Genomic DNA, 13,977 nt, shown 5'->3' on the forward strand with positions numbered 1-13,977 from the left:
AGATTTTTATTGTAGGTTAAGGTTACCCTTACCATTTCCCCTCCAAGATTTTTGAAAAAATTTCACTTGAAATTTGAGCATATGATAGTCAAAAGGGTCATTATAAGTTCCCTACTTAAAAAAAAAAAAATTCACCCCCAAAATTTGAAAACCAAATCTACTCTTTCTGAACGATTTCCCTAGAAATTGTTTAAATCAAAATTAATTCCTAATTTGGGTCGTTTAAAAAACTTATTCCCTGAATAGTGTCCACGTAGGATCGGGTATTAGCTTTGTATTTTTTTTTGGGTTCGGTTTAAAACCGCAATTGGTGATAGCGGTTTTACATTTGCAAAACCGCAATTGTTGGCAACGATTTTATGTTCTTTCTGCAAAATTGTTTGAAGTTCTTGAGGTTGATGTTGAGATATTTCCCTAAAATTAAAACATGAAGTAAAAAAAAAAAGAATTCATAATTGTATGAAATTGCCCAAAAAATAGTGATATTAAATCGCAGCAATTTTAATGGCGTCCAAGCTCTCAACTTCATCCATGAATTCCGTCATCTTCTACTCTACTCAAGTTCAACATCATCTTCATCTTCAATTTCATCATAAGTCGGCTTTGGTTTCAACGTCTTTATACTCTTAATAAACTTGTGTTTCAAATGATTAAATCAAAACAAAATTACCCAAAAAATAGTGAGATTATATCAAAATAAAATCACCCAAAATTTTTAATTGTACGAAATTACTAAGAAAATCAATACAAAACTACAATTTTTTTTTGAAGACAATACAATTACAAATAAAAACTGGTGTTTTAGAGAGAGAAAGAAGAGTGAGAAGATCTAAGAAGAAAGAAAAGGTTTGAAATGAAAAAACAAAACAACAGTGAAACTTGAGGAGAGAGAAATAGGAAGAGTGGAAGACACTCGGACAGGGGGGAGATGTCAGATGCGGTAAAATACGTGTGTAAGAACTAGTTTGTATAACCGCTGTCATCGATTGCGATTTTACCCTTAAAAAAAAATACAAAGCTAATACTATACCCAATTGGAAATTAATTTAAAAAAAAAATACCGCTGTCATCGATTGCGATTTTACCCTTAAAAAAAAATACGTGTATAAGAAGTACGTGGACACTATTTAGGGAATAAGTTTTTTAAACGATGCAAATTGGAAATTAATTTTTATTTAAACAATTTCTAGGGAAATCGTTCTACTCTTTCTTTGTTCCTTGTTTTCTCTCTGTAAAATTTTTCCCCCTTTTTATAATTCTCTTCTCCCTCTCCCCACATTCTCCTGTCTTCTTCCTCAACGCAGGAGAGAGAGAGAGTAGAGAGTAGAGAGAGAAAGAAGAGAGAGAAAGTAATCGACGCAAACTCTCCTTCTTCTTCACTGTTACTCAATCACTACTTCAATAAGAGAGAGAGAGGAAAAGGGTTGAAGAAGAAGAGGAAAAAAGCCCTAGATCCTGTTAAGTTGATTTTCATCTGGGGTTTGAAAAACTCATGCTTTTGATTTTGTTTTCTCTCTCTCAAAAATTAATTAAAAACCCTTTATTTTTCAACTAATTGGGTGTTCAATTTGATGCCGAATGTGGGTTTTTAGCTGCTAAAAGCTTGGGAATTTGTCGATTTTTCTGGGGTTTTGATACTCGAATTGTAGAGAGAGAAACAATGGATGGGAGAAGAATATCGGCGAGCCCTAGGCCTTGCAGCGTTCGACGAGTCGTGGCGAAAAAGCGGCCGAGAGGTGGTGGTGTTGATGGGTTTGTAAATAGTGTTAGGAAGCTTCAGAGGAGAGAGATTTGCTCTAAACGTGATCGTTCTTTTAGTATGAGTGATGCTCAAGAACGATTCCGTAATATTAGTTTGCAGGTTAGGGTTTTCTCGCTGTTTTCCCCCAATTTTAGGGTATTTGGTATCTTATTTTGGTCTTGCATTTGTTTTCTTGCGTTTGATTTAAGCTTATCAGCATGATGAAACCCTAATTTTGTTTTGTTTTGTTTGTTTGAGGGTTGAAAACCTAAATTTGCAATTGGGTTTTCTTATATTACTTGATTTGCTGTGTTAGGGTTTGTGGAAAGTTGTGCTTGTATTTGTGGATTACATAATTTAACTGAGTTAGTTGAATTTAAACTTGGGTTTCAATGGAGGAGATTTGTATGGTTTTGAATTGGGGTTCGGAGTGTATGGTATTGTAGGATAGAATATGGTAGTGGTAAGATGAAATGTGAGAGTAAATCGTGTGAGGGATGAAGTATTGTTAGGGATTTACAGGTTTGAAGATCATGGTCGTTGTCCATGTATTTTTCGGTTAACTGTGTCCGATGTTGGATCTTTTATGGGAACGTTGATGTTCTACTCAATTGAATGATACAAATATGAGCTTGAGGAATGGTGGTAGCATGAGTAGGCAATGTATTTGAAAATTGTATGAGCTTTGGTGTGGATTATGATATGATTTGAGGATAAGAGGTGGAGTCATTGTGGATTTTGGTAGGAAAGCCCAAATTTAGCATTTTTCAGTGGTGTTTTAGAGAAAGGAGGACCTTTTTCTTAAAATGTTTTTAAGCTAAAAGGAAATAAGGAGTTTACTGGAAGTCTGGAATTGGTCGGGACATATTTCAGATGAAGGGAATGAATCACCTTTCTTATATGGATTTTCTCTTTCAATAACCTTGCTGAAAGCGGGAAAAAAGTGAGATATAATAGTAATTTTTTGGGTTGATTGGTTCATGATCAGTTGAAAGGGTTACATAATCATCAGTTGAGCAAAGTATTACATTCTTAATCAATATCCTAACAGATACTGCATGCAGCAGCTGGCTGCAGAGTAGTTGAATTACCTTATATGATCCCATCTCGTAAAGGTTGGAGGAGGAACATTTTTCTGGATACGAAATAATCACTTGTGGTTCATGTAGCCCAGTAGCCCACCCTACTTATGGGATTATTGATTGATCCCATCTCTCAATTGAGGGGAGTTATATTTATGATTCTTTCAAGATATGTAGTTTTCTTTTGCACCTACCACTTATTGTAATTGCTATCTTTCTACGTGATATATTTGCAGATTCAAGACACCAAATAGTGGAGAATAAAGTTTTCAAATGTGTTCTCAGCCTCTCTCTTGCTTTTTATTTCCTTCCCTTTCCTCTCTTTATCTATTCCGGGGGAGTATATTAAACTGTAGGAAGAGGGAATTGATGCTCGGAAGAGAAACAGGGGTGGGGGGTGGGTGGGAGTTTTTTTGTAAAAAAATGTAGTAGTTAAGAGTTCCTTTATTTCTGTTTTGCTTCGTAGTTGCTAGTTATATTTCCTCATTTCCTAAATTTGTTTAAAATTTTTGGAAACTTATGTTTTTGGCATTTCTTTTTTTCATTTCCATAGGAAGTGGGAATTGAATATGTTTAATTAGATTTTTTTTAATCTCTAGTTTCTTTGTTAAACTAGATTTCTTCTTTTCCTTCATTTTGTCCTTACATTCTTAGAAATCTTTGTTCCTTGTGCTTCTTGATTTTGATTTCCATTTACATGTTACATTGATGGTCATCAAAGTAATACGTGATACAGAGTGGATGGCTTGATTGGGCCTGAAATTTACCTCACGGTGTGAATCATTGCATTGGTATTTTGACAAAATCTACCTTTTAAGTTTCCTTGTTTTTGTGTAAGTGAAATGTAGGTTTAAGTATGATATATGTGACCTTTGAAATTTGAATTAGTTTTAGTTTGGATGGCATTTTACATGAGTCCACTATACAGTTGGTGCTCATCTGTATTGGAACTAAAAAGCAAATGCACATTATGTCCTTATGCTTTCCATTAAGTCTAAGTGTTTAACTGTGACTCTAAAGGTGATTGTTAAATTTTTTACTGGCTATGATAGCTTGCTTTTGCGTTTACAGTTTGCTTTAAGTGGAAGATAATTATGTCTTCCTTGCTGATTAATTTGAAGGTCTAAAGGTTTGGAAGCATTTAAGAAAAAGAATTTTTAAAGATTTTATCTAACATGGCCTGTAGTTATTACTCTGTATTACTGTATATGATGTTGAGGATATAGTTGATTACATGTGTACTTTGCCCTTGTTTTCATTGAGTGATAAGATGAGGGATGATGCCTTGAAATACCAGAGATAACCTGATAGTTAGAGTATAAGGTTGTAAGGAAAGAGGATAATGGAGTGGGAAGGGTGATATCTTTGACATTGCACCTCACTTGGAAATAAAAACTCTGTTCAATTTTCAGGAATATACTTCTGTGTTGAAAATTCAATATAATTTGGTGGTCATTTCACATTATATAGTTCGATCCATGTCCTCCGTTCTGAATGTCAATCAACTTTAATATCATCATAATTTTTTTCCTTCTTTATTTAAGAAAACAATTGTCCTAGGGTAGATACTGGACAATGCAATGGGTGGGTTAGCTGCCTTCATGATGAGAAGTACGGAGTATGCAGTTGTTGACAAGTAATGAAACAGTTCTATCAAGGTTCCTTTCATTTAAGAGTTCAGATCTTCTTGTTGATCTTCCATTCTGCTCTTCCTAGCTTTTGATTCATTAAGTTTTTTGTTTCTAAATCTATTTTGGCAAGTTTTTCTCTTGTTGATTTAGTTTGGCCACTTCTATTGGATTGCTAAATAAGTTAGTGAGACCAATTTTGCTCCTTGCTTTCAAATCTTAAATCTCTTAACTTGTTGGATTGGCTCAATCAGCTGGCCAGTTGCTGTCACCTTTTTGTTTATCGTTACCCGATGCTAAAAGTAGGATATGTATGCGTTGGGTAATGGTAAAGCAAAAGCACTCCATCTTAATCTTAACCATAGTCATGCGCCAATTTTAATTAAAAAAATCTTTGACTGTCTGTTGCTACTTACATAGAAAACAAAATTTATTACATGGGATTTTGTTAGAATCGTTACAATGTGTGGTATCCAGGTATCGAATATTCACAGCTTACATTTGTACATTATTAAATATATATAGTCGATTAGTGGTGGTCAAACATGTGTTGGAGACCGCCCAAAAAGCAAGCAAGTTTAAATCTATTAAAAATAATAAAATATCATTTCCCTGTATCTAAGCCTTTTTTGTTTTGCTACAGGAAGAGTATGACACGCATGATCCAAAAGGTCACTGTCCTACAATATTGCCTTTTCTCAGGAAGAGATCTAAAATTATTGAAATTGTTGCAGCGCATGACATTGTCTTTGCTCTTGCTCAGTCCGGTATCTGTGCAGCTTTTAGCCGAGGTCAGTGGCTGGAATCTGGTGGTCAACTTTCTGTAAATATTATTGGTCTATTGATTGAATAGTGTGCTTGATTGTTGGATTGGTCAATGATGGGTGCTTTTGATTGCAGAAACCAACCAGAGAATATGTTTTCTGAATGTCAGCCCAGATGAAGTTATAAGAAGCTTATTCTACAACAAAAATAATGATTCTCTTATCACAGTTTCAGTATACGCATCTGACAATTTCAGTTCCTTGAAATGCAGAACGACTAGGATTGAGTGCGTAAACTTTAATCTTTTCAGATCTCTTTTGATTTATGAGTTTCTGCGAGGTGTTAAAATAGTTATAACCAAGGCAAAAAAAAACTATAGAGTTACCTTCCTTTCTCTTTTCCTGGTTTAGTTTAGTAGTTTGTCTATCAACAAGCTCTCCCATTCGATCATGATAAATTGTTTGTTAAAATTGTCCAGATATATAAAGAGAGGAAAACCAGATGCTGGGTTTGCTCTTTTTGAGTCTGAGTCGCTAAAGTGGCCTGGATTTGTGGAGTTTGATGATGTAAATGGAAAGGTCCTCACATATTCTGCTCAGGATAGGTAACTTTTGATGATTGGGTTTTTAATATTTTATGGTTGAATTTGATCATTCTTGCCCTTGTGTTCATTGTGAATCATAGACTGATATATGTTAAACATTTTCAGTGTTTACAAGGTTTTTGACTTGAAGAACTATACTATGCTGTATTCCATTTCTGACAAAAATGTTCAAGAGATTAAGATTAGGTAATCTTTCCTTCTTGCAATGATAATTTTTCTCTTATGTGAATCTTTCTGGCTTGATAACCATAATTTGACAATATGTTTGTAATTTATTGATCTGTGATCCTTATTATTAATTAATCTATCAAGTATTAGTTTTTTGCTTTTTTGCCAGCGAGTTTCATATTTAGTTTTATTCTTTGGCTGCTGAAAAGAGTAAAATGAAAAGTGGTTGCAACTCCCTTTTTATGCTTGACTGAAGTTGGTGAACATAGAATCAAGTTTATTATAGAGTAAAATGTGAATTAGTTAAGGCTGCATTCATCTATTTGTGATTATGATAATGCTTTTGGCAAAAGATGATTATAGTACATTGGCTTAATTTATATCTTATCAATCAATTTAATCCTGCTCTCTAAGGTGAATTAAAGCAATTGCTGTTAAAGCATATTAAAGTCTTGATTTCCCTCTCATGTTATATGTTTTATTGCTTGTCAATGTGAATGTTGTTGGATTTATTATGTTTCAGCATGTTGATTTCCTTCTGCTTATGTAGCTGACATGCTTTGCTCGTCTTCTTGTATGCATTGATCTTCACGTGTCCTTTCTGTTCCTATAAACAGCCCAGGGATCATGCTACTGATATTTACCAAAAATACCAGCCATGTTCCGTTGAAAATACTGTCCATTGAGGATGGTACTGTTCTGAAATCATTTAATCATCTGATTCATCGTAATAAAAAGGTGGACTTCATCGAACAATTCAATGAAAGCAATTGCTGTTAAAGCATATTAAAGTCTTGATTTCCCTCTCATGTTATATGTTTTATTGCTTGTCAATGTGAATGTTGTTGGATTTATTATGTTTCAGCATGTTGATTTCCTTCTGCTTATGTAGCTGACATGCTTTGCTCGTCTTCTTGTATGCATTGATCTTCACGTGTCCTTTCTGTTCCTATAAACAGCCCAGGGATCATGCTACTGATATTTACCAAAAATACCAGCCATGTTCCGTTGAAAATACTGTCCATTGAGGATGGTACTGTTCTGAAATCATTTAATCATCTGATTCATCGTAATAAAAAGGTGGACTTCATCGAACAATTCAATGAAAAGCTTCTTGTCAAGCAGGAAAATGAGAATCTTCAGATTCTTGATGTAAAAATCTCTGACTTGTTTTTTTTTTATTTATTTTTATTTTTTTTATTTTTAAGTAATATTCTCTTATATAGAAACAATATTATTTATGTCTAATGGTATGCTGCCACTGTTTGCAGGTACGGAACTCTGAGTTAACTGAAGTCAGTAAAACCGACTTTATGACCCCATCTGCTTTTATATTTCTGTACGAGAACCAGTTATTCTTGACATTTAGGAATAGAACCGTTGCTGTGTGGAACTTCCGTGGTGAGCTTGTCACTTCCTTTGAGGACCACCTCTTGTGGCATCCTGACTGCAATACAAACAACATATATATCACAAGTGACCAAGATCTTATTATTTCCTACTGCAAGGCAGATTCTGATGATCCCTTGTCAGAAGGAAATGGTAAAACCTCTAAATCTTCTTCTGATGCTTTTGGTTTATACAGTATTGAAATTTTTTAGAATTGAGAAATTGACAGCGCATTATACTTTTCGTGAAACATGATAGACAATGAACTTGATTATTGCCTGTACATGTTGAGTGTTTTTGGATAATTGTTGGCAAGTATTATTCATTGGTTGCTCGCACTGCTCTCATAGGAAGATCCACATTTTTCTTCGGGAATGCCTATTCCTGTGATGTCTTAGACTAGTGTGCTAAAATTATCTTTTGAAATTTTCAGATTTCTTTATGCTCTAACCATAATATGTCTTGCAGCTGGTTCTATTAATGTGAGTAATATCTTGACCGGAAAATGCCTTGCAAAAATAAGAGCAGATAACTGCTCAAATTTGGAAGATTATTGTAGTAGCAGTAGTAGTGGTAGCTCTTCAAAGAAACGAGTAAAAGCTTCAAGGATAAGGAGTACTCCCGCAGAGGCTTTGGAAGACATCACAGCTCTCTTCTATGATGAAGAGCGCAATGAGATATATACTGGAAACAGGCACGGCCTTGTACATGTATGGTCCAACTGAGGGTTGTATCTTCTTATCATCTCCGCCTTCCAAAATTGAAGGCCGTTCTTTGGGAACCCGAGTCTTGTGTCATTTTAATGTTTCCCTGGACTTGTATTATTAATTGTCTGTAACAATGCTTCAGCTTTTATTTCTTTTTTTTTTTTTGGTCTTTTGAGTGCCCCTACTTGTGCTTCTGCTTTCACTATTTACTTATTTAGTGATACTGCTGAAGCGTGAGGGTTCAAAGATGTAAACCCGTCTAATCTACTTGTAGTTATTGGTGAGTTGTTTCTAATGAAGTTCGAGTAATTGGAAGTGAGTTGCCATCTTTGAAGTACTAATGGTAGAGGCTTGTCTTTGTTCTACACAATTCTCTCTTTGTTCTGAGGCGATACTAAGATTCAGATTAGAAGTCTCCTCAAAAAAAAAAAAAAAAAAAAAAAAGATTCAGATTAGAAGTAATTGTGCTTTAGTGTGTCTAACTGTACTCACAGGCTCACAACCTATCCCCTAAAATATATTTTAATTATTCGGTAAGGGTGGATTAAGCTATCCTAATCACAATTTAAAAATTAAATTAACTTCAATTGTATAACCATAAAAACTCTCTTTTGCTTCCATGTTTTGTAAAACATGGTTAAAGAAGAGTGCGAGTAGAGCACTTAGACTATTCAAAAAAAAGAAAAAAAAGTAGAGTATCTAGAAGTACAAACATTACAATAATAAAAGAACGGAAGAAGTATACAAGGGTATTGGTGACATGATTGAAGTCTATAGTGTCATTGGACGAAGAATCAATGATCATGTGTTCATATGCGTGCACCATGACACCATGTCCATGTTTTCAGTGAGTTGTTTTCATTACATTTTAAGAACATGAAATGTATGTAAATAAAATGGCTACAACTCTTTTTCTTTAATTGGATGATACGTGTAAAAGAACACAATTCAATTTTATAGTCTTTGAATGTGTTTAAAAGATTTTAAGAGCAACTATACGAACATAGTACTACGTACTTGTTACTTCGTATCAAAGAATAAAAAAAGGAATATAGTATGTACTTCAGTTGTAAATCTAAGTACTACGTATATCCTTTTCATTTCTAAATACTTGTAACAATGTCTACATGTAATTTTAGGAAGGCTTGTTTTACATGAAAATGGAGAAATTAACGTGCAAGTGAAATTAATGTTGATACTTATGACTTGTGTAGTAGATATACTGTTTTCTATTCATCATGTGTGAGTTGCCCCTGAGGATTAGGGGTAGCGCCCGAGTGTAATTTCACCATTGGCTCAGGTTATCCATGAATCGATTACCATGCACCATTAAAATTCCTACGAATCACTTTCTTTTTATTTCATGTGATGTGAGACCCTCCACCAACTCTTTAGCATTCTATTAATATTTTTTTTTTTTTTTTTTCACTATCTACCAAAAATAACAAGTACGCTATTATCTACTTGCGCGTCCTAGCCTAAAATGACAATAATTTGAGGGAGAACAATTCTTGTTGCTCATACACTACAAACTTTTTTATGAGAGTAAACATAAACATACAGAAAATCCAGTTCAAAGCATCAGAAAGTATATATGAACATACTAGATTCAATTCCAATTCAATGGTTTATTATGTAAAGTTTTCTTCATTCGACGAGGCTGTTAATATGGTGCGTACATATCATTATAACAATGAGAATACACAGGACAGAAGAACAGAGGAAATACAGTTAAAATGGTATAGTACATGATTAGAATGACATAAGATAGTTGGTGAGATTTTCCAAGGATTTGTAAGAGGAGCCTCCTTTTATTACTGAAAGAGTTGCTTTTTCTTTCAGAGCTCTGACTCTACTTCTCATTGCTTGACCATCTTCTTCCACCATCAGTTTTCTGACTGCTTTCGCGATTTCACCCCTTTGAATCCCCTTGTCCAGCTCCATTCCGATCCTCCAATTGTCGCATACGTGCCTCGTGTTTATATCTTGATCAGCAAAGAAGGGCAGGCAAAGCATTGGTACACCTTCACTAATGCTTTCCATGATCGAGTTCCATCCACAATGTGTCAAGAAACCACCTACTGCAGGATGGGCTAAAAATTGTTGTTGAGGTGCCCAGTTGACTATATTACCCCTTTGACATATTGTGTCTGAGTAATCCTCTGGCAAGGGGAGTGGATCAGTCTCATTTGATCCCTCAATCGAGCCACGACGAACAACCCACAGGCTAACTCTACAAAATCGGCTTTAGTCACTTGTACCATGCTCCCAAAACTAACATAGAGGACTGACTTAGGGGGTTGTGTGTCTAGCCATGAAATGGATGTATGGTCTTGTGTCCATATGCTTGCTTGATGAAAACTCGGTGAGTTTTTGTGTATTGGACCAAGTGTAAAGATAGGGATGGGAAGGGCTTGGTGAACTCTTGTTATGTAAAAATGTTCAAGTTCGTCGAAAGTGTTGCAGATGATTCCTTGGAGTATTCTCCATTTCTCTAATTATATCAACCAAGAGGTTATGTTTTGATTCTTGAGGTAGGTCTTTCACTTTGAGAGGGGGAAGCTCTGGTACTAGCTCATCTGACTTGGACTCTGAATCATATTTTTTGTGTGTGAGATAGACTTGGATAAATAATGAAAGAAAAGAAATGTAATAAGGATTTCATTTGCTAGTTGTTAGTGCATTGGATTTCAATAAAGTACAAATTGCATTGACATGTAAAAATTCCAAGTAATGATGCATTTACATGAGCAACTGTTTCAAAGCAGTTTAGTAAAGTACATCGACACGTGTGTGGCCAGGGTGTTGCCCTGGGTTGTTCGTTATCATATTATAGTATTTACACGTGTTGGATAGGTAAGTTTGGACATATTATTTTTGTTTCTATATTGATTATTTGAAAGCCTTTAGTTATTTTAGCTTGGCTTTTGTCCTGTTTCATAATTTTGTAAGTTTAAATTTGATCTTTCTCATATTATCTCGAATGATTCCTTAACAGATACAAAGTACTATAATAAACGAAAGATTACGTTGGTATGTATGGATATATAGTGAAAGATTACGTTTGTAACGAGTAGAATTTGAAATAGAATATTGCCAAGGTTAGTACCTTGGAGAGGGTAGTAGCCCTTTTCTCGTAGAAACGGCAGTGAATGATAAACATAAAAACTAGACATGCTAGCACACCTGAGCACAATCCTGGGAAGGCCGAAGCTAGTGGCAACAGACTTTGTGAATGACCACATAGGATCTGTAATAAGGCAAGCGACGTGGTCCTTGCTCAAAATCCGGGATATGCAATTTCTGAATGGTTCTGAGCAGTTTGTGTTTAGGGTGGCTAGGATGGTGGTGTGATTACATGGTCCGAAAGTGGCGTTATCAGGCAAGCCATCATCGTCAAGGAGGTGGAACGTGAAGTGTGGGAATAGAGTAGGATCAAGAGCCCTATATTTAGTTTGGATGATGGTTATTGCGAAACCTTTTACGTGGAGTAGAGTGGCTAGATGGAACATCGGTGCAACATGGCTTTGCAAGGGTAGAGGGAATAAGACTAATCTTACCCCCCTCTGTGTTGTTCCCTGTTTCGGAACTTTGGGTATTATCTGAGACATTAGGTCAGATCAAAAGTTGGTAGCTCTGTAATATACCAAGAAATGGTTACGGTTATTTATAGAAGATTCAGAATTCTAAACTTTGGTAGCAACGTCTGATGGATTTATCTTAGAAGTTTTGGCAGTTGGAATTATCAATTATATTTGAAAGAAGCCAAATGCAGAAGAATCCATGCATGTATTGTAGCACTAATAAAACAAAACATGTGAATTTATTCATGGGATTGAACAGCTGTTTTTTTTTTTTTTTTTTTTTTTTTAGTTTTCAAAATTCTGCATTTCATCAGCTTCTCCCCTGCCATGCACTGGTCGTCTGATCCCTTGATTTGGAACTTGTGTAAAAAAACATGTTTTTCCAAGTTTGAATTTGAATTTACTTTTATATTTTTCTGCAAAAATATCCCTCATTCTCCCTGCAGCTATCACCTCTTTCTCTTCCCGAATTCGGCCAAAACAAGGGGCATATATGAGTTTCAGATAGCAATATCAGCAAACATACCAGAATTCCGGTTCAAAATAACAGAAAGTATATATGAACATACTAAATTCTAATTCCATGGTTGTGTAAAGTTTTCTTCATTTAGCAAGGCCATTAAAATGGTGTGTATTGTGTAATATGGTTAATATAGCACTGTGAGCTTTGACATTTACATAAGACAGAAAAAACAGAACTGCCCATCACTGCAGTCATTTCTAATTTATGTCTACTTTCATCGTGATTTCTTAGATAATGGTAATTTCTTAGCAGCAGCTTCAAATCCCTTGTCAACCATAACATCCCGATAGTATAATGCCATCGATAAGTTATTCTTGTGAATAAATGTTCTAACAATATTATCATAGGTTTCACTATTGGGATAGCAGCCTTTTTCCTCCATTTCAGTCAGTAACTGAATTGCTTCACTCATAAGCCCTTTCTTGCAGAAGGCATTGATCATTATATTGAACGTTTTAACATCAGCATCCAAACCCTTGACTGCAAGATCAGATAACAACTTCGACATATCATCATACCGTTCGGCCTTACACAAGCTGTCAAGTAGGATATTGTAGATGGTGATATCAGGCTGAACACCCTTTCTTTCCATACCTTTCAACATTCCCATTGCCACATCAGTACTATCACTTTTGCATAAGCCATCAAACAACGAAGCATAGGTGACAACATTTGGAGGAATGCCACGATCTTGCATTTTACAGAAAAAATTACGAGCAATCCTGAGTTTTTTCGCTTTACACAGGCCATTGATAAGAGTGGTATAGGCAACAACATCAGGTTTTATCCCTCTCTTATAAAACTCTTGGAATAAGCTGCGGGCCTTCTCAATTTTTCCAATCTTGGAATAACCTTTAATCATAGTGCTCAAAATGACAAGATCAGGCTCACAACCATTTTGAGCCATGAGATCAAGTAGCTTCTCGGCATCTCTCATCTTGAAACGTGAACAATATCCATGAAGTAATGCACTGTAAGTAACAATATCTGGAGCCTTATCTCTCTCAATCATGTACTGCAAAACCGCTTCTGCTTCAAATAAACACCCATCTTTACAAAACATGTCAACCAGCGTAGTAAAGGTCTGAACATCCGGCCCTATGTTGCTATCTAATAACTCATCCAACATACGCTTAGCCTCTTTCCGAGAGCCAGACTTATAGATGGCTTGAACCAAGGTGGCATACGTGACACCATCAGGACTAATACCTTCACTTTTCATATCAGCAAACAAATCCAATGCCTCGTTTAACAACCCGTCCTTACAAAGAGACTCGATAATGGTGGTGTACATAAACTCACACGGCTTAAAAGGACCCGAATGCATTCTACTAAGCAACTTAATAGCACCCACTTTTCGGTCCATCCTACAAAGCCCTTTAACCAAAGCAGCATATGTAGCCATACTAGGTTGAAACCCTTGATTAACAGTCTTATCCAACAATTTATTAGCTAAAGACAACTTATCACCAAGAACAAACCCATTAATCAAAGTATTATATGTAACACAATTAGGGTTATATCCAAGCTTAAGGCATTTACCCATAAGAGAAAACCCGAAATCGACACAACCTAAATTACAATAACAATTAGCAAGAATACCCAATGAATGTCTATCGGGCTGAATACCCAACAACTCAAGCTCCCTGAAGAGAGCGATAATGGTGGAATGAGGTTGCAGACGTTTCAATTTAGACATTGCAGTGAATAATTGACAGAAATCAATGATTGAAGGAAGAGGGTGAACAGAAATCATTTGACGAAAGAGGGAAAGGGGGATATTCAT

The 13,977-nt window shown here is 35.4% G+C and overlaps 3 protein-coding genes across 3 annotated transcripts; 1 reads left to right on the forward strand and 2 right to left on the reverse strand.

Annotated features, from left to right (window-relative positions):
• The first annotated feature begins 1,222 nt into the window (after positions 1-1,222).
• LOC110717942 lies at positions 1,223-8,528 on the forward strand. Its single transcript, XM_021896744.1, has 8 exons — positions 1,223-1,861; positions 5,095-5,242; positions 5,352-5,502; positions 5,695-5,820; positions 5,926-6,006; positions 6,948-7,140; positions 7,260-7,530; positions 7,846-8,528. The coding sequence occupies exons 1-8, from the start codon at positions 1,661-1,663 to the stop codon at positions 8,100-8,102; spliced, it is 1,428 nt and encodes a 475-aa protein (XP_021752436.1). The 5' UTR covers positions 1,223-1,660; the 3' UTR covers positions 8,103-8,528.
• A 533-nt stretch (positions 8,529-9,061) lies between these two features.
• Positions 9,062-11,596, reverse strand: LOC110717294 (UDP-glycosyltransferase 76C2-like). The gene is made up of 2 exons (XM_021895950.1): positions 11,271-11,596; positions 9,062-10,329 (listed from the first exon to the last, which is right to left on the reverse strand). The coding sequence occupies exons 1-2, from the start codon at positions 11,594-11,596 to the stop codon at positions 9,837-9,839; spliced, it is 819 nt and encodes a 272-aa protein (XP_021751642.1). The 3' UTR covers positions 9,062-9,836.
• An 809-nt stretch (positions 11,597-12,405) lies between these two features.
• LOC110717302 (putative pentatricopeptide repeat-containing protein At1g12700, mitochondrial) lies at positions 12,406-13,977 on the reverse strand. Its single transcript, XM_021895957.1, has one exon. The coding sequence runs from the start codon at positions 13,975-13,977 to the stop codon at positions 12,406-12,408; it is 1,572 nt and encodes a 523-aa protein (XP_021751649.1).

Source organism: Chenopodium quinoa, unplaced genomic scaffold (assembly GCF_001683475.1).
Source record: "Chenopodium quinoa cultivar QQ74 unplaced genomic scaffold, ASM168347v1, whole genome shotgun sequence".
Taxonomy (NCBI): domain Eukaryota; kingdom Viridiplantae; phylum Streptophyta; class Magnoliopsida; order Caryophyllales; family Amaranthaceae; genus Chenopodium; species Chenopodium quinoa.